The sequence below is a fragment of the Schistocerca serialis genome, chromosome 2 (assembly GCF_023864345.2).
Source record: "Schistocerca serialis cubense isolate TAMUIC-IGC-003099 chromosome 2, iqSchSeri2.2, whole genome shotgun sequence".
Classification (NCBI taxonomy): Eukaryota; Metazoa; Arthropoda; class Insecta; order Orthoptera; family Acrididae; genus Schistocerca; species Schistocerca serialis.
The window spans coordinates 1123761676-1123781612 of record NC_064639.1 but is presented as its reverse complement, the minus strand read 5'-3'; the positions used below and the strand labels follow the sequence as shown (position 1 = coordinate 1123781612).

Genomic DNA, 19937 nt, shown 5'->3' with positions numbered 1-19937 from the left:
CCATTACCTTAGCCAGCTTCATCCTGACCCACAACTTCTTCACTTTTGAAGGCCAGACATACCAACAATTAAAGGGAACAGCCATGGGTACCAGGATGGCCCCTTCGTATGCCAACCTATTCATGGGTCACTTAGAGGAAGCCTTCTTGGTTACCCAGGCCTGCCAACCCAAAGTTTGGTACAGATTTATTGATGACATCTTCATGATCTGGACTCACAGTGAAGAAGAACTCCAGAATTTCCTCTCCAACCTCAACTCCTTTGGTTCCATCAGATTCACCTGGTCGTACTCCAAATCCCATGCCACTTTCCTTGATGTTGACCTCCACCTGTCCAATGGCCAGCTTCACACGTCCCACCAACAAGCAACAGTACCTCCATTACGACAGCTGCCACCCATTCCACATCAAACGGTCCCTTCCCTACAGCCTAGGTCTTCGTGGCAAACGAATCTGCTCCAGTCCGGAATCCCTGAAGCATTACACCAACAACCTGACAACAGCTTTCGCATCCCGCAACTACCCTCCCGACCTGGTACAGAAGCAAATAACCAGAGCCACTTCCTCATCCTCTCAAACCCAGAACCTCCCACAGAAGAACCACAAAAGTGCCCCACTTGTGACAGGATACTTTCCGGGACTGGATCAGATTCTGAATGTGGCTCTCCAGCAGGGATACGACTTCCTCAAATCCTGCCCTGAAATGAGATCCATCCATCATGAAATCCTCCCCACTCCACCAAGAGTGTCTTTCCGCCGTCCACCTAACCTTCGTAACCTCTTAGTTCATCCCTATGAAATCCCCAAACCACCTTCCCTACCCTCTGGCTCCTACCTTTGTAACCGCCCCCGGTGTAAAACCTGTCCCATGCACCCTCCCACCACCACCTACTCCAGTCCTGTAACCCGGAAGGTGTACACGATCAAAGGCAGAGCCACGTGTGAAAGCACCCACGTGATCTACCAACTGACCTGCGTAACCTGTGACGCATTCTATGTGGGAATGACCAGCAACAAACTGTCCATTCGCATGAATGGACACAGGCAGACAGTGTTTGTTGGTAATGAGGATCACCCTGTGGCTAAACATGCCTTGGTGCATGGCCAGCACATCTTGGCACAGTGTTACACCGTCCGGGTTATCTGGATACTTCCCACTAACACCAACCTATCCGAACTCCGGAGATGGGAACTTGCTCTTCAATATATCCTCTCTTCCCGTTATCCACCAGGCCTCAATCTCCGCTAATTTCAAGTTGCCACCACTCATACCTCACCTGTCATTCAACAACATCTTTGCCTCTGCATTTCTGCCTCGACTGACATCTCTGCCCAAACTCTTTGTCTTTAAATATGTCTGCTTGTGTCTGTATATGTGTGGATGGATATGTGTGTGTGTGTGAGTGTATACCCGTCCTTTTTTCTCCCTAAGGTAAGTCTTTCCACTCCCGGGATTGGAATGACTCCTTACCCTCTCCCTTAAAACCCACCTCCTTTCGTCTTTCCCTCTCCTTCCCTCTTTCCTGATGAGGCAACAGTTTGTTGCGAAAGCATGAATTTTGTGTGTATATTTGTGGTTGTTTGTGTATCTGTCGACCTGCCAGCACTTTCATTTGGTAAGTCAAATCATCTTTGTTTTTAGATATATATTCTAGAAAGTCTAATACACATAAGAATTACTGATCATCTCATGAAGAATACAGTTCTCAGCAAGAGCCAATTTGGCTCTCAAAAGGGCCATTCAATAGAAGACACAATCTATGCACTTGCAAATGAAGTTTTAGAAAATGTTAATGAGATTCTGTTATTTGTCTAAAGTGTTTGACTGTGTTGATCACCAGATTCTCTTGCAAAAAGCAGAGTTAGTAGGAATAAGTGGAGTTGCAGGCAATTGGCTATAGTCATATCTCCAAGACAGAAAAGAAAAAGTTGTCTTGAATGGTGTATGTAATGTTTCCTCACATTATGAATGGAGTTCCATTACATTTGGAGTGCCTCAGTGCTCAATTCTTGGTTCACTATTATTCCTGGTTTTTATAAATGATCTACCATCATGTACTAGTCTGGCATGTAAATTCACATTATTCGCTGATGATATCACAATTTTACGACGAAGGAATTTCCAAGCTCATCCATTGCTACAATAAGTGCCTTAATTTAAATGGCAACTATGTAGAAAAGTAGTATTTAAGTGTGGCTTTCATCTGTATAAAATTAAAAAAAATTCCAATACTTTATTTATTTTTAATTCCCAAACGTAATGTACTTTGTGGATAGCCCTCGTATATCGTTTTGTTGCTGGTTTCCCAATGATTTTAGAAATTCCAGTGGAATGTTAACTATCTCTTCTGCCCTATTTGGTCTTAAGTGTTCAAAGCTCTTCTAAATTCTGGTTCTAATACTGGATCCCCACCAGCTCTCACTGCTTTTTCTCCTATCATATCATCATATGAATCCTCCACCTCATAGAGACCTTCAGTGTACTCCTTCAAAATATTCACTATCTCCTTTGCATTTAACAGAGGAATCCCCAATGCACTTTTAATGTTATCACTGTTGCTTTTAGTTTCACCAAAGTTTATGAGTTGCCCATATGCTGAGTCTGTACTGAAAATCATTTCTTTTCGATATCTTCATATTTTTTCATTCAGTTGTGTCATCTTAGGTTCCCAGCACTTACTATTTATTTCATTCCTAACTGACTTCCTGAAGTTGCCTGAACATTTTTATACTTCCTTCTTTTGTCAGTCAAGCAAGGGCACCAACTTTCCAAAATTTCTGTGGGTACATACCATTGGTGGCATGTAGTATGTGTTTTCTGGGGAATCTCGACATTTTTAAAAATAATTATCCTTCATTTATGATCTTTTATGAACACTACCTGTCTCATAAAGATCTGTGCTGTGATGAAGTAAAATATACTGGTACTACAAGCATATATTGAGACTGCCCTAACTCAGTCAGTACTACACCTGACTTAAAAGCTGTAGAAATGAGAGCAAACTCTGGTTAAAATGTATTTGGTTCTCATTTGTGGAGACTTAAATATAAACACACAAAACCCAGATAGATTCTGTAACTCATTCTTGAATATATTGCGCTGTTATAAGTTATCACCATTAGTTAACAGAGCCATGAGGATAGCCAAAAACTCATCATCAACAATTGATCACATCATCACAGACATAGATAAAGAAAGTTGTGAAATTATTGTCGATAACCTTGGCCTTTCTGATCACTCCTGTCAAATCCTAAAATTAAACATAAATGTAGACAATAAAACTAAAACATACACATACAGAAGTGTTTTCTCCAAACCAGACAGATCAGAATTTGCCAAGCAAATAAACAGTATAACTTGGGAAGAAGTGTATGCTGAAACTAGTGTAAATAAGAAATTTTCTAAATTCATGTCACTATTTAAACTCAGATTTGATGAAGCATTCCCAAAGGTGCAAACTGCAGTACACTCACACAAAAGAAATACCTGGCTGACCAAAGGAATAAGGAAATCCTCTGCAACACTCAAACAACTGAACAGGTTAAAAAACTACCATAGTGATCCTGGTTTCCTAAACTACTACCACACATACAAAAGAATATACAAAAGAGTATTACGAGATGCAAAAAAAGCCCACAATGACAGTATTATATAAAAGGCAGAAAATAAAATTAAAGCAGCCTGGACTGTTACCAAACAGGAAACAAACAGTAATAAATTAAAAACAGTAAACATTCAAATTAAACATAATGGTGCTATTATACATAACCCAAATACACTAGTAAATACTGTAAATGAGTACTTCAGCAGTGTTGCTACCAAGCTACAGCAAAAGTTTGGCAAAAAACAGCCTGAACAAAAATTGAACTATATGGATAACTCACTGTTACTGACTTCTACAGAAGAAGTAAGGATGGTTGTGAAGAATCTAAAGAATAAAACATCAGCAGGTTTAGATGAAGTGCCAGTGTGCTTACTGAAGGACTGCATTGACAGCATACAACATCCTTTGGCACACATCATAAATGAATCATTCACTGCAGGCTGCTTCCCAGAATACTTAAAATGTGCAAAAGTCCTGCCTCTATTTAAGAAAGGCGATCCAGAAAATATAGAAAACTATAGGCCCATCTCATTACTCTCATCCTTTTACAAGGTAATAGAAAATATAATGAAAAAGAGACTACTGGATTTCCTAAACAAGTACAACCTACTGTGTAAAGAACAGTTTGGTTTCAGGCCAGGAAGAAGCACAGGTTCAGCAGTAGCTCACTTCACAAATTTTGTCTTAGAAGCACTTGATGAAGGTGAACATGTAACAGGCATATTCCTTTACCTTAACAAAGCATTTGACATGGTAGACCACAAAATACTACTAAACAAAATGGAGACACTAGGAATAAGGGGAACAGTAAATAATTGGTTTCAATCGTACTTGGAAAATAGGGTACAGTGTGTAGAGATCTCACATACAAAGTTCAGTAGATTGACAAAACACATTTCCAAACCAGAACATATTAACATAGGAGTCCCTCAGGGAAGTGTGTTTGGGCCAATACTCTTCCTAATATATATCAATGATTTTCCCCAGAGTGTCAAATACAGGGAAGCAATACTATTTGCAGATGATAGCAGCATCCTTATCAGTGATGAGTCACCAGACAAATTGAGAGACAAAGTTGAAGAAACTCTCAATCATGTATGCAATAAAAATCCTTACCTCCTAATATAAAATGTGTAATGTATCATAAACTAACGTAACTTTCATTACAGTAGATAGAAATAGAAATTTAAAGGAGTGTGTTGTAATTCCCATGCAATATAAACAAAGAGATATGTACAGAAGCAATTCTCAATATTGTGTTTCAGCTGTCCACACACATCCAGTAATCACACAACGTTTGAAAACTGAGGTAATTTTTGACTGACGAAGAGTTTTTGACCGCCGCATTCCATCAGTAGACCTCTACTTTGTACTAGCTATCAATGCACTAATACCCTTAAGTCTACAATATAAGCTACCATGTGCTTCAAACCATTGTCTCAACAAACAAAATGATAACAATCCAGATTACATGAAAACAATTTCGCTGAAACCATAAATGACACTGCTGTCATGTTAAAAAGAAAATTACTATTTAGATAGTCTGTAACAATCAGCTTCCTTGTGTCTCAAATCATTCTTTATTATTGCCCAGTAGTGACAAGCAGTTATTTTAAAATAATTGTTGATGAATAGAGTCAGCATATTGTAGCATGCCACTTGTAACAAAACATGAAAGCAAGCCAAAAAGATAGGCCCCATTCATTGTACAGTGCAGTTGTTATTCTTGGGAGTGCCTTCAACTTGGACAGAGAAAGCCAAGGAAGGGGGGAGCATGGAGTGTGTTAGTTGCATTTGCACAGTGACATCTCAGACAAACAGATATGTTTTAGAGGGCAGAAGTTTTAGCTTTCATCTCAGCATTTTAATAGCTCATTATGTTTTGATAAAGGCAAGTGAGAAGTATTTATTTTATTTTGTTTTATCAAACTAAATATTTTGTGGATGCGGTGCACCCACAAGATTATGTATGCTGGTCTACAAGCCCAGACATGCCAAGTAGTTGGCACGCATGCAGTCAGCTGAAGTATTTATTCTGTTACTCATGCTTTCTTTGCAATTACCTTCCTCGTACCTATGTTCTTCTTTCTGACTTCTATGACCACCATTTTCATAGATGTTCATTCCTCTTCAAATGAACTGCATACTGAGCTATTCAGTGTCACAGTAGCTATAGCCACAGAGTTATTAAAGCATGTGTCTTCATTCCTTAACACTTCCATATCCCACTTCTTTGCACATTGATTCTTACTGACTTCAGCCTACTCATTTTTATTACTAAATATTGATCAGTGTTTAAATCTGTCCTGGGTACACCTCACAGTCCAGTATTATATTTTGGTATCTCTGTCTGACCATGACACATTCTATCTGGAATCTTCCTGTCTCTCCCAGCTGTTTCCCGAGTATTCAATGTCACAAGCTGAAATTTATGGCAGAACTCAATTAGTCTTTATACTCTCTCATCTCTACCACCAAACTCATGTTCTCCTATAATCATTTCATCTACTTCTTCCCCTACAACTGCATTCAAATCTCCCATGACTGTTAGATTCTCATTGACCTCCATCTGGTAGCCTAGATAGTTTCTTTGATGTTCTTAATGACCTGCTTGTTGACATTGTCAGTAAACACTGCAATAAATATGGCTGGGTTAACATAATACTAACTGGAGATATAAACATTGACTTGCTGTCCAATGACCCTGTATCTAAAAAACTAATGCTAATACTAGCTCAATTTAACTTAACATTTCTGATAAACGAGCCCACTAGAGAGGTCAATAGTGTAAAATCATGCATTGACAACATTATAACTAACATGTCCCACTTTACATACAGTGCATCAGTTTTGAAGCTTGCCATTTCTGACCACCACGCAGTACAGGTATTGATAGAAGCTGAAAATCTTCATGTCAATAGAAAAGAGAAACTATATGTGACAAAAAGAATCACCAATGACAAAAATGTTAAAGATTTCAACAGTTTGCTGGAAAGCTTACAATGGGGTGAATAAAACAGCATTACTTTCAGTGATTTTTCATCAGATTTTTATTATTGCTTCAATGTCTCATGTCCAGAAATGACCTTTACAGTAAATGACTGCAAAAAGATACAAAAAAATAACTGGATAAATCATGAAGTAAAAACAGCAAGAGAGAAACTTAGACTTTTCCAATATGAAATGATAAATAATAACAATAATAATAGACTAAAGGTAGAATTTAAGAACTATCAGGATTACTATAAAGATCTTCTGCTAGAAACTAAAAGTAAATATGTAGCCACAATGTTAAGTTACTCTACAAACACAGGTTTAGCTGTTTGGAAAGTAATAAATAGCTTTAGGGATTGTAAGGACAGATCAACAAGTGATTTTACTATAAATCATAAAGGACATATCATGAAATGTCAATGTCAGATTGCAAATGTTTTTAATGAGTGCTTTTCTTCTGTTGGAAAAACTGTCAATGACCATTTTAAGAATCTTCAGCATAGATATAGCGATAATTACTATTAAAAACAGTCTTGATCACGATTTATTTAACAAGGTGACCAGTTTCGACCACTACTGTGGTCATCTTCAGACCTACAAGTTGTATACAAAGCTCTAATAAGCGGGCTACATACATTAAAGAAAATACATAAAGTTATAAAGCTATAAAGCTATAAAACGTTGAATTACCATTGAGTAGGAACCTCTTTCTGTTGGAGAATCACTACTGGAGAAACCAGTGCACGTCTTGCTATGTATAATGGAGGCTCCACCCACTCCTGACTGCATGATGTCATTACTAACCAATGAGTTATAAGTCGAATTATAATTTAAAATTTCTTAGTTAAAAGAAGAACATTGTCAAGAATTAGAAATAAATACACACTAAACTTAGCTTATTAAACAGTTGTTGTCAATTAAGAAGCGTTAAAAATATTTAAATATGTAGGAAAATGAACTTTGGTTTGGCAGTACATGGGTTGCCCTCTCAAGGCATGTCAGTGAACCATTTGGAACCACTGGTTGCTATGGTGAAGTTGGATGCTGTTGCAAAGATGAAGCAGCAGGCTTTTTTCACTGAGTTGTTGTAAAGTTGATAGTCAAACTAGTGGTTGCCATGGTGAGGACAAACGCCAGTGCAAAGATGTGGCAGCAGGCTTCTTTCCAATGAAGTTGTTGCGAAGTGGAATGGCAAAGACTGTCACGTCGGACGATGTATTATTGAGCAGCAACATCTCTTTAATTGAAACGATTTTTAAAGAGTAAGCTACAATAATCTGTAGCTGAAATGTATACTACATGCTGCACAATTACGATACGAAGTAGTTGTCCGTATATATGAAATATTATCTGTGAAGTTGATATGTAGATTACATGTGCCATTTTTTTTTTTTTTTTATAAAGGCATTGCTATTCCTCAAGTTATATGCCAGTCATATAAGCAAATAACAATGAAAGAATTTAAAATTATAAAATTATGAGCCAGTGTCAGAAATAAAACGATGTGAATTAGCAATATGCAGTCTAAAAGCATATAAGCAAAAATTTTAAAACAGATAGTCAATCATAAAATAATGTTTGGTAAAATACAATTACAATGTAAAGATAAAATATTTGCTAAAAGTCTTAATAATTTTTAAAAATTTTAAAAAAAATTTAAAAAAAGCTTTTTAAAACAAAGGACAGAAGAGTAAACATTCTAAAGCAGACCATCGAAAAGCTCAAAGAAATGTTTGTCTTTGAACTGAAGTTGTTCGTTTAAAACAGATAATGGATTACTTTTGTGAAGTGAAAAAATTTCAATTTCTTCTAAGGTATTTAGCAATGGTCCTTTTGGCACAGTATGTAATATTCTCAAATTGCTAGAAATGCAACACTCAGAATGATTATATCCATCAAGATGTTGACCAAATATTCATTTGGTATGTGCAGTACCAGTAGTATGTTCTTTGAAACGTGTTAAAAAGTTACGGTCAGTTTGGCCAATATACTGTTTCTCACAGTCATTACATATTATTTTATAAACGCCTGACTTTTGGTATCTATTTGAGTCTCCAATTGTGTGTTTCAGTTTCATCTGTAGGGGGTTATTAGTTTTAAATGCTATTGTCACACTTTAATCTACAGTTCATAACCAATAGATTGTGGTCAGAGTCCATATCTGCCCCTGGAAATGTCTTACAGTTTAAAACCTGGTTCCTAAATCTCTGTCTTACCATTATATAATCTATCTGATACCCTCTAGTATCTCCAGGAGTCTTCCATGTATACAACCTTCTTTTATGATTCTTGAACCAAGTGTTAGCTATGATTATGTTATGCTCTGTGCAAAATTCTACCAGACGGCTTCCTCTTTCATTTCTCTCCCCCAATCCATATTCACCCACTATGTTTCCTTCTCTCCCTTTTCCTACTCTCGAATTCTAATCACCCATGACTATTAAATTTTCGTCTCCCTTCACTACCTGAATAATTTCTTTTATCTCATCATACATTTCATCAATTTCTTCATCATCTACAGAGCTAGTTGGCATATAAACTTGTACTACTGTAGTAGGCATGGGCTTAGTGTCTATCTTGGCCAAATAATGCGTTCACTATGCTGTTGGTAGTAGCTTACCCGCACTCCTATTTTTTTTATTCATTATTAAACCTACTCCTGCATTACCCCTATTTGATTTTGTATTTATAACCCTGTATTCACCTGACCAAAAGTCTTGTTCCTCCTGCCACCAAACTTCACTAATTCCCACTATATCTAACTTCAACCTATCCATTTCCCTTTTTAAATTTTCTAACCTACCCGCCCGATTAAGGGATCTGACATTCCACGCTCCGATCCGTAGAACACCAGTTTTCTTTCTCCTCATAACGACGTCCTCTTGAGTAGTCCCCGCCCGGAGATCCGAATGGGTGACTATTTTACCTCCGGAATATTTTACCCAAGAGAACACAATCATCAATTAACCATACAGTAAAGCTGTATACCCTCGGGAAAAATTACGGCTGTAGTTTCCCCTTGCTTTCAGCCGTTCGCAAGTACCAGCATAGCAAGGCCGTTTTGGTTAGTGTTGCAAGGCCAGATCAGTCAATCATCCAGACTGTTGCCCCTGCAACTACTGAAAAGGCTGCTGCCCCTCTTCAGGAACCACACATTTGTCCGGCCTCTCAACAGATACTCCCCTCCATTGTGGTTGCACCTATGGTATGGCCATCTGTATCGCTGAGGCACGCAAGCCTCCCCACCAACAGCAAGGTCCATGGTTCATGGGGGTAGGCAGTTGAAAATATGTTTAAGGGCTTCAGAAATTATTATGAAACTTGTGGCATGCTGTAGTTACCAGTGATAGCTTATAGCCATTAGATTAGTGGTTTCTACCCTATGTTCATGTAGCTACTACAAGGGAATATCGTTTGATGATCTCCATTGATGCTGGGTTCACAGCTGTATTGAATCTTTTAAATGATTTAATGTTGCATGAAGCTGTCACAATCTTGTATATTTGCGATGCAATTACACAATTTTGATCTTAGCCCTTAATCAAATGTCTTCACCAAAAATTTGTTGATGGCACATAGTCACAATCAAATTCATATTCCTAGCATCATTTTTAAAGGTGAATTATACAACAAATAGAGAAAAAGGACAACTGCAGGTGGCTTTAGATCATTTAAAGGAGCATTGTTACTTCAGTTACACCTATTTTTATTGTTACAGAAGGTGAACTGTGCCAGCTAAAGAATGGAGGCTCTGGGAAGTGCCTGTATATCAGTTTATGTCCATCAGCTATCCACAAGGTGTACAAAGGTATTGAGCTGGACATATGTGGCTTCCAAGGCAGTGTAGCTATCGTGTGTTGTGAAGATCCTGCTGCCTCCAATCAACTAATCGCAGGAGATCAACCACCCAGGTAAAAAATCTTACCTTACAACTCTTTTTACATGTTGCACTCCACTGTTGTCAAAACTGTAGATACTAGTAAATACTAGTATAACTGATTGACGGCTGACAGCTTTAAGTACATCATGTGCTACATTCTTGCTGGATGCGATGTCAAATAATATCTTGCATTAAAATTATGTCATGGCTGCGTGTAGGTACAATCGTACTGAATGTTCCTCAGCTGTGTTGACTAAGGGATAGTTGTAAGGAGTACTGTAAGCGTGATTGACACACAAGTGCCATACATCACAAAGGCATCTCGTAGAATTAGGTGTACTGCTGGTGGTCTGCGACTTCCCAACACGATATTTCAATGTCGTAACTCGGCGTCTTCATCAGGTGTTCCCTGAGACTGGTTGACGAGCTGACCTTGTCCCATATTTATGCCTGGGTGGTGTGTGGTGCTCCCTATGCCATCAGCGCCCACTGTCTCCATTTCTGGCAGTGGTATCAGTCACTAGACGCTCCTTCTTTGGTCCGTGCCCATTGTGTCACTCTTCTGAGGTAGTGGACAACACAAGGCATTCCCTATTGGGTCCGCACCCGATAGGCGCGATCCTAGCACTATCATGGCTCTGTTGAAGTTCTTTATGTTGTCTGCGACCACGGCGAGGTTCTATCATGGCTGAGCCATTCTCCTGGCCTTCTGAACCCAGTATGCACATGTGAGGTGCACTTCCTGTGGCATTCAGCTGCTGTTGGGGCTCCATATTATAACGGCCATCCTCCAAGGAGCTTGCTGCTGCCTGGTATCGTGTATACCATTCTGTTCCATTACTTAAGCCCTAGGACATCTGTAGTTCATTCCTGGAGGAGGGAACATGACAGAGAGAATTGCTTCATGAGCACATTGTATGTTATATCATATTTGATTCATTTTAGTGAACCATTCCGATCACCTGAAAGCAGTTATAAAAAACATATAGTTTTATTCAAGTATTTATCATTCATTACTCTGCATCATATGTAAGAAATTTGCTGTACCCAGTGGTCATTCTTCAATACTGAAATACATAGTGCCATAGTCTTCATTCACAGTAATTCCAATTTAATACTTACCTTACACCGTGTCACTTTCAGAGATTGTTTTCATTAACAGTTTTTCTAAACACTTTGTAGTTTAAGGATGACTGCACTATACCTGGTTGCCAGTCATAACCCACAAGAAAAAAGTATGTCACTTGTATTGTTGCAGGATTATTAAAAACGACTTTTCTCATGAACGGTGAAACGAAGAGTCCTTTGTTGATACTGTGCCAGAAACAATGACACACTGAAACAATTGATCACTAGACTCTGTGGTGACTTCTTTACAGTGACAGCAAACTTTTCATCTATTTATAATGAGCGAAATACAGATGTATTAGATTTAGTCAAACAGGCACAGATTACACAACCGAGAACTATTTTTTCAAAAGAGATGGCCCAAAAAACTCCAAAACCTTACACTAATCAGTCATAAGTCTCCAAGATCTAGTCATGTTCTCTAGTAGAGTATTAAAATCTTGTGCCAACTATACAGCACTGTCCTTCAGACATCTTTACTATAATTTCATGATTCAAGACCTTTTTCCAGTAGACAGAATCATGAAGACTTAACATCAAAATATAAAAATGGAAATAATCAAATCACCATTAATAACAGATCAGTTTCATTATTTTCAGTCTCACAAAAATAAGTTACTTAAACTACAATAATTGTAAAACAGACTCCATTGTATATCTATTGCCAGTGATAGATAAAAGATTTGCTTGCATTCACCTCTGTTGTACTGTTAGTAGACAGAATCATGAAGACTTAACATCAAAATATAAAAATGAAAATAATCAAATCACCATTAATAACAGATCAGTTTCATTATTTTCAGTCTCACAAAAATAAGTTACTTAAACTACAATAATTGTAAAACAGACTCCATTGCATATCTATTGCCAGTGATAGATAAAAGATTTGCTTGCAGTCACCTCTGTTGTACTGTTACAAATGGCTGAATGGTCACAATTAATATTTATTTAAGATGATGTGCCATGGTCTGGAGTAGTTTTGTGTCTAGTGAAGCAGGCAATACAACTCATCAGCTTTGACCAATGATGTCATACATTAGTCATAGATAATAATGTCGTCACTTTCAGCCATAGATAATAAAACAGTTCTTTGTTCCAGATAAGCTCTATCATTGTACATTAAAATAACTGAATGTGATTTTAAAGGAGATAACTACATATTGCTCAAAATATTCTTCATGTGCATTTATTTAAATAATTGTTTGCTATTCATTTGGTATTAATTTCATTCTTAGTGATATTGTGGTAATTTGGACTATTAGTTTCTTATTTTAGGACAAATTTTAGTATCTTATTTTCGTTTGTAGATATGGATTTATCTGTTCCAATGAACCTGGATGATGTGAGAGAGGCTATGGGTGTAGACATGTTGGCCATGATTTGTTTATTTTACAGATGTGTGGTCTCACTGCCGAGTATGTTTGATGTCGTGAGTGCGGCAAACTTATGCGCCTCACAAGTTTATCTAATTGCTGTACTCACGACTTATTTATATGGTGCTGCAGCAAAGATTGGTTGTGGTCGTCCGTTAGATGAGGGACATGGTTCAAAAAATCTGTTGTGGTCGAAATTGACGAGTCGCATTTTGGCAAAAGGAAGCACAACAGGGGGGAACCTCCAGTGGGATTATGGGTTTGGGGGGCTGCAGCTTTAGGTCAAGAGTGTGATGAGGTAGTGTTTAAAGTAGTACCCAATCAAAGGAAGGACGTTTTGGTCAGTTTAATTGAAGATCATGTTGCAGAGGGTTCCATTGTAAGTTCAGATGGTTTTTCTTCATATAAGGGTTTAGGGGAAAGGGGTTATAAGCATCTTATAGTTAATCACAATATTGAGTTCAGATCATTATCCACAGGGACTTGCACAAACAGCGTAGAGGGTTATGGGTCAGCTGTGGAATCTCTTGTAGGGAAGGGGAAATGCCAGATTTCCACACTTAAAGTCACTTAGACGAATATTCATGGAGGCGTAGTATTCCCTAAACATATTGCCCACTTAAATGTTTTGTTAAATGTGTTGGGCAAATGTACCGTCCAAAAAATGTTAGATAATTTGAGCTTCAGTTCTTTTAAGAAGTTCCCATGTGGTAAGTTCAGTTTTCCAGTTTTTTTTCTTTTACTGCATTTGACTATTTTGATGTATTTCATTGTTTTACTACACCATTACGTAAGTTTTCGTGTTCTCCAGTACATAATAGAAATTTTGCAGCTGTCATTCTTCTTTCATTTCCCAGCACTAGTATCAGTACAGATTTTTTCGAATCTGTACTACCGATATTGAAGGCGAAATGCCTGACACAACTAAAATTTGTATCCCGTCCTTCAACACTACCTATTCCAATATATATATATATATATATATATATATATATATATATATATATATATATATATATATATATATATATATATATATATATATATATATATATATATAGTTATAATAGAGGGAAACATTCCACGTAGGAAATATATATCTAAAAACAAAGATGATGTGACTTACCAAATGAAACTGCTGGCAGGTCGACAGACACACAAACAAACACAAACATACACACAAAATTCAAGCTTTCGCAACAAACTGTTGCCTCATCAGGAAAGAGGCAAGGAGAGGGAAAGACGAAAGGATGTGGGTTTTAAGGGAGAGGGTAAGGAGTCATTCCAATCCCGGGAGCGGAAAGACTTACCTTAGGGGGAAAAAAGGACGGGTATACACTCGCACACACACACATATCCATCCACACATATACAGACACAAGCAGACATATTTAAAGACAAAGAGTTTGGGCAGAGATGTCAGTCGAGGCAGAAGTGCAGAGGCAAAGATGTTGTTGAATGACAGGTGAGGTATGAGTGGCGGCAACTTGAAATTAGCGGAGATTGAGGCCTGGTGGATAACGGGAAGAGAGGATATATTGAAGAGCAAGTTCCCATCTCCGGAGTTCGGATAGGTTGGTGGGAAGTATCCAGATAACCCGGACGGTGTAACACTGTGCCAAGATGTGCTGGCCGTGCACCAAGGCATGTTTAGCCACAGGGTGATCCTCATTACCAACAAACACTGTCTGCCTGTGTCCATTCATGCGAATGGACAGTTTGTTGCTGGTCATTCCCACATAGAATGCGTCACAGTGTAGGCAGGTCAGTTGGAAGTATCCAGATAACCCGGACGGTGGCTATCCGAACTCCGGAGATGGGAACTTGCTCTTCAATATATCCTCTCTTCCCGTTATCCACCAGGCCTCAATCTCCGCTAATTTCAAGTTGCCGCCACTCATACCTCACCTGTCATTCAACAACATCTTTGCCTCTGCACTTCTACCTCGACTGACATCTCTGCCCAAACTCTTTGTCTTTAAATATGTCTGCTTGTGTCTGTATATGTGTGGATGGATATGTGTGTGTGTGCGAGTGTATACCCGTCCTTTTTTCCCCCTAAGGTAAGTCTTTCCGCTCCCGGGATTGGAATGACTCCTTACCCTCTCCCTTAAAACCCACATCCTTTCGTCTTTCCCTCTCCTTACCTCTTTCCTGATGAGGCAACAGTTTGTTGCGAAAGCTTGAATTTTGTGTGTATGTTTGTGTTTGTTTGTGTGTCTGTCGACCTGCCAGCACTTTCATTTGGTAAGTCACATCATCTTTGTTAGACACACACACACACACACACACACACACACACTGCTAACGAAAATGTGGAAATGGATGTATGTTACATTTGCAACCTGTACCTCAGTTGAACAACGCGAAGAGGCATTTAGATGACACAAATACAATTTGTATCCCGTACTTCATTATGGGCTACTTTTCTTTCCCTTTTCTTTCCGCTTTTGATGCTAATACCAAAAGTGAAGCACAAAGATCAACTTCCAAGCTACCAGATTTCTGCTACCCATCAGCATTCCACCCTCTGCCACGGTATCTGTGTTGGGCCTTGCCACAGTTCAACTATCGATACTGGCAAGCCATTGCTATAGCAGCCAAATATAGCTGTCTCTGCTGCAGCAAGTACATACAAATGCCCATATATATATATATATATATATATATATATATATATATATATATATATATATATATATATCAGTGGAAGTATGGGATACAAATATTATGTATGTAGCTCCTTCTGCCATCGGTAGTATTACTATCTACGTAAGAACAGACTATTAGTGGCAGCGGAGGCAAAAGAAACAACACATGTAAAACTTGTATCCTGAGCTTCAGTTGATCTATATAGTTCAACTGAACAACAGGATATTACTACTAACGAAAATGAAGAAATCAACATACGGTAAACTTGTATCCCCTAGTGCAGTTAACCAATACAGTTCTAATGAGGTTCGAGATACAACCCATATATATGTAACATGAGGTATTCTGTGCTACCAGTATTTCCATACATTTTTCCCCTGCATTTTCCACGGAAATAATACAATACAAACATGCGATATCCTCAACGTGAAAATACTACTTGCCTTGATATATGTCAACCATATTTTTCATCTCTTGTATTCCTTTGTTTCTGAACGGTCTTGTCAGCTCTTTCATCTGTGTAATAAATGCTCTCTGGCCAATTCTGACATCATTGGTCAAAGCCGATGGGTTGTATCCTCTGCTTCACTAGACCCGTAGTTTTGTACATCATTCTGGTGTTCTTTCCTAAAACAATCATACAACATATAACAGGTAAGTAATGAGTCAAACAACTCTCTTTCTCACTACAAGCGGGTTTTGTAATCTTACCCTTCCACACATCTCTATTAAAATTCTCTCTCTCTCTGCATAAGTTTAGAAAGCTTTGGAGGCATAAGATACATAAAAGAAAAACTTTTTTACCTATCTTCGTTTTCTCTTGTTGTTGTTGTTAGCTGCAGTTCTCACATCTAGGGGTACGTTACTGTGGCTGGAATTTTGACTTAGTGGGTTCCAGATGACTAAATAACTGATGAAGATATGCCTGTATTATATTGAATTTTATTCTTTGTCACATTTTTTAATATCACACCGTCTTTACAATTAACACTGCTATCACACCGCAGATCACATTGTTAGTATTTATCATAAAAACATGTCTGTTTCCATCAGAGACATGTCCACTAATCCTACCTATATTCTGCAGTACTCACAATATTCGAAAGAGATTACAAAGTGAAAGAGTTTACAAACATTCTTGACAAAAGAAGAATCATCAACAAAATAAAACATTATTTTATAAATGAATCCAGAAATAAATTTAATAATTAGTGTTAGATTATGCAATTAATAATATGAACATGAAGTATGCCTGATATTTCTTAATTTCAAATATTTCTAAAAGAAGAGTAATTTTAACTGTACATACGGAGTGCTAACAAATTAATTTCTTTTTACATATTTTAACCTGAAACATAACACATTGTATACAAATTCATATGAAGTTCTTCTATTGAAACAGCTGAGATAATTTTAATTTACACAAGATTCAGAAATATTTCTATGGCATCACCTATTTCTGTAAAGAGAAGATTATGTTAGAAAACCAGGTCCATTACATTCTCTCATTCACAGGTTCTGAGTGAGGTGCCTTACCCAATGTATACCCCCTCCTGCCAATGAAGAACCTGTTAGTTCTCAAAGCTAAATAGTTTGTCCCTTTTGCTTTCACATGTGTCTATTGGTGGAACTATACTTTTGGTCATTTTTGGAAGTTGACTATTAACAGCCATCAGGTAATGTATAAAATGCATGTTTGGCTATCAGCTGCCTTTTTATTTAAAACCCAAATATCAACGAGTTTCAGTCACAGATCATCTTCACAGATTAGGATTGAAACAGTGTAAGCCACATCATCACATCTGTCATGACCATGTCTCATATGTAGACCATATCATGAATTCCAGTATAACACACAGTACTTTCAAAGGCAGATTAGTATGTTTTGTTATAAGAGTCCACCCACTGCTACAACATTACATCAATACAGCATTACATGATTATAGGAATATTTCATTAATACTAAGTAATACGTAGAGATTTTGAAGATAACATTGTCCAAGTTTATAACCAGGACCTTAAACAGTAACTTACAGTCCGTGCAAGTGATAACACATGTAACATCATACTTTTTCATCATTGTAGCTTATATGTTAGATATTGCTTAGCTGTATTTTCATCCCTCTATAATAATATATATTGTTACTGAATTTCACCAGGGAAAACATGAAGATTGTCTGAGGAAAGGGCTGAAACTGGTTGATAATGAATAAAAATCTGAAGATGCCGCTGAGCCTGTTTTTATTTGATTTTTAGCATTTTATACAATTGCTGTTTTGCTCCAATTGCAAAATGCTTCATAAAATTTTAAAATCTATTTCTCTTGGCCCCACTGGGGATGGGGTCTCTCTAGGAGCCCCCTACCCACTGTCTCCAGCCTGTTAGTTTGTGTCAGATGTGTAACCCATACTCTGTGGACCTCAAGGCTGCTCATTGGCTTTCAGTTCCTGATAATGCTACAACTTACTCTCTTCCCAGCCACACCTCCTCTCACCCTCCAAAGGAGAAGTTTTGGGATGAGACTTCTCATCATCCCAGGGTGTATTGGCCCATCCCTCTAATTTATTTGGACTTGTAAGGGGTTCATAGGCCCTTACTACAAGTTTGCACTCGGCACAGGTCGACAGGGCAAACAATCGATAGTGTCGGGTTGCGAGAGCGAGTGTGAGTTGAGTCAGTTCCCAAGCTGCGGGCCGAGCCGTGTGGAGACCTGTTGTGGTAATACAAGGCTGACCGACAAAGGGAGTGGCCATCGCTGCGGTTTAACCCCTTTGTCTTAGAATAATACGGGAAAGTGAAGAAGTACAATTACGAGAGTGATCAGTGATATTTCTGTGCCGATATTTGTGGTTTTGCGTCTACCGCACCGGCATCATTTGGATTGCAATGTTGGATTGCAGTGTTGGATTGCAATGATTGTATTTAGCGTGTGACAATTATGAATAACGAAGAAGCCTGTGCCAAGATTAGCTGTTATTAAATATGTATGACGAAGGCAGTGGCTGTCTCCTTTTTCTTGTGTTTTAGAGACGAATATAGGTTCTTGATTAATGAAGCTGTGTTGGCGTTCTTCTTGTCACCAGACATTTCATTATTACAGCATTTGAGAAGGACAAAAATGGAATGTAACAACTCCGTAGCAGTCAAATCCGATTGCCAGCCCCATTAGGTACACGGTCACATTAATTAATAATTATTTTGTGCTGCTATTGCTATCAGATCCGATCGGGTCGAGATACGTAAATTGGAGGTGTTACAGACTCTATGACTACTGTTCAAATGGCTCTAAGCACTGTGGGACTCAACATCTGAGGTCATCAGTCCCCTACACTTACAACTACTTAAACCTAACTAACCTAAGGACATCACACACATGCATGCCCGAGGCTGGAGTCGAACCTGCAACCTAAGCAGCAGTGTGGTTCCGGGCTCATGCACCTAGAACCGCTCGGCCCCAGCGGCAGGCACAACTACTGTCCTCCTATGGACTGTAATGGTTACTACCATGACCTTCCATAATTGCAGTCTCTTCTTTCTCCCTACTCTGGAGCTTTTTTTGTATTGCAGGAATCTCATTTCACGCATACTCATTCACTGACTCTTCATGGTTTCCAAGCCTTCTGCCGGAAGTAGGCCAGCCCTTTGCAAGCCTCCAGTGGTGTCTGTACGTTGGTCCACAGACGTGGTTAGTTCCATGGTTCCTCTTCATACCGCACTAAAAATGGTAACCATTCAGATCCATTTACACTGTGCAGTAACGATATGCAATCTTTATAACACCCCCCCCCCCCCCCCCCCCAACTGGCCTTGTACACTTCCTGCTCTTCTTCCCCTCCTTCAACATCTCCCATCTACCATCCTTCTCATTGTTGGTTTTGATGCCCATAATCGTCTGTGGAGCGGTACTGTGACCACTGATGGGGGCAGGGCTGTTAAGGCCTGCTAGCAGGGCTTGATCTCTGCCTCCTCAACACTAGAGTGCCCACTCTTCAGTGTGGCACATGGCTTTTCCTCAGCAATTGATCTTTCAATCTGTAGCCCTGGATTCCTCCATTCCATTCAATGTGAAGTTCATGATTTGTATGACAGTGATCATTTTCTGGCCATCTTATCTTTCTTTCAGCAGCACTTGCCTGGACAGCGTCCCAGGTGAGCCTGTACTAATGTGGACTGGGTTGCCTTTTCCTTGTGTAGCGTGACTGACTGGCAACTATTGCCTTTCAGACTAGCCCCATGATCAGCCTTCTAGTGGAGGCAGGGATTCCCCTTTTGTGAGTTCTCTGCCAGCAACAGTTGATTGCTTATG

General features: G+C 38.6%; 1 protein-coding gene across 3 annotated transcripts in view; it reads left to right on the top strand.

The window, feature by feature from the left end:
* The window catches only part of LOC126458569 (serine protease snake-like), a 720709-nt gene that overhangs the window by 91487 nt on the left and 609285 nt on the right, over positions 1–19937 (top strand). For all 3 annotated transcript variants that reach the window (XM_050095702.1, XM_050095701.1, XM_050095700.1), the window contains exon 4: positions 10317–10509. In XM_050095702.1, coding sequence (XP_049951659.1) covers positions 10317–10509 — 193 coding nt within the window. The remainder of the gene's footprint in view (positions 1–10316; positions 10510–19937) is intronic.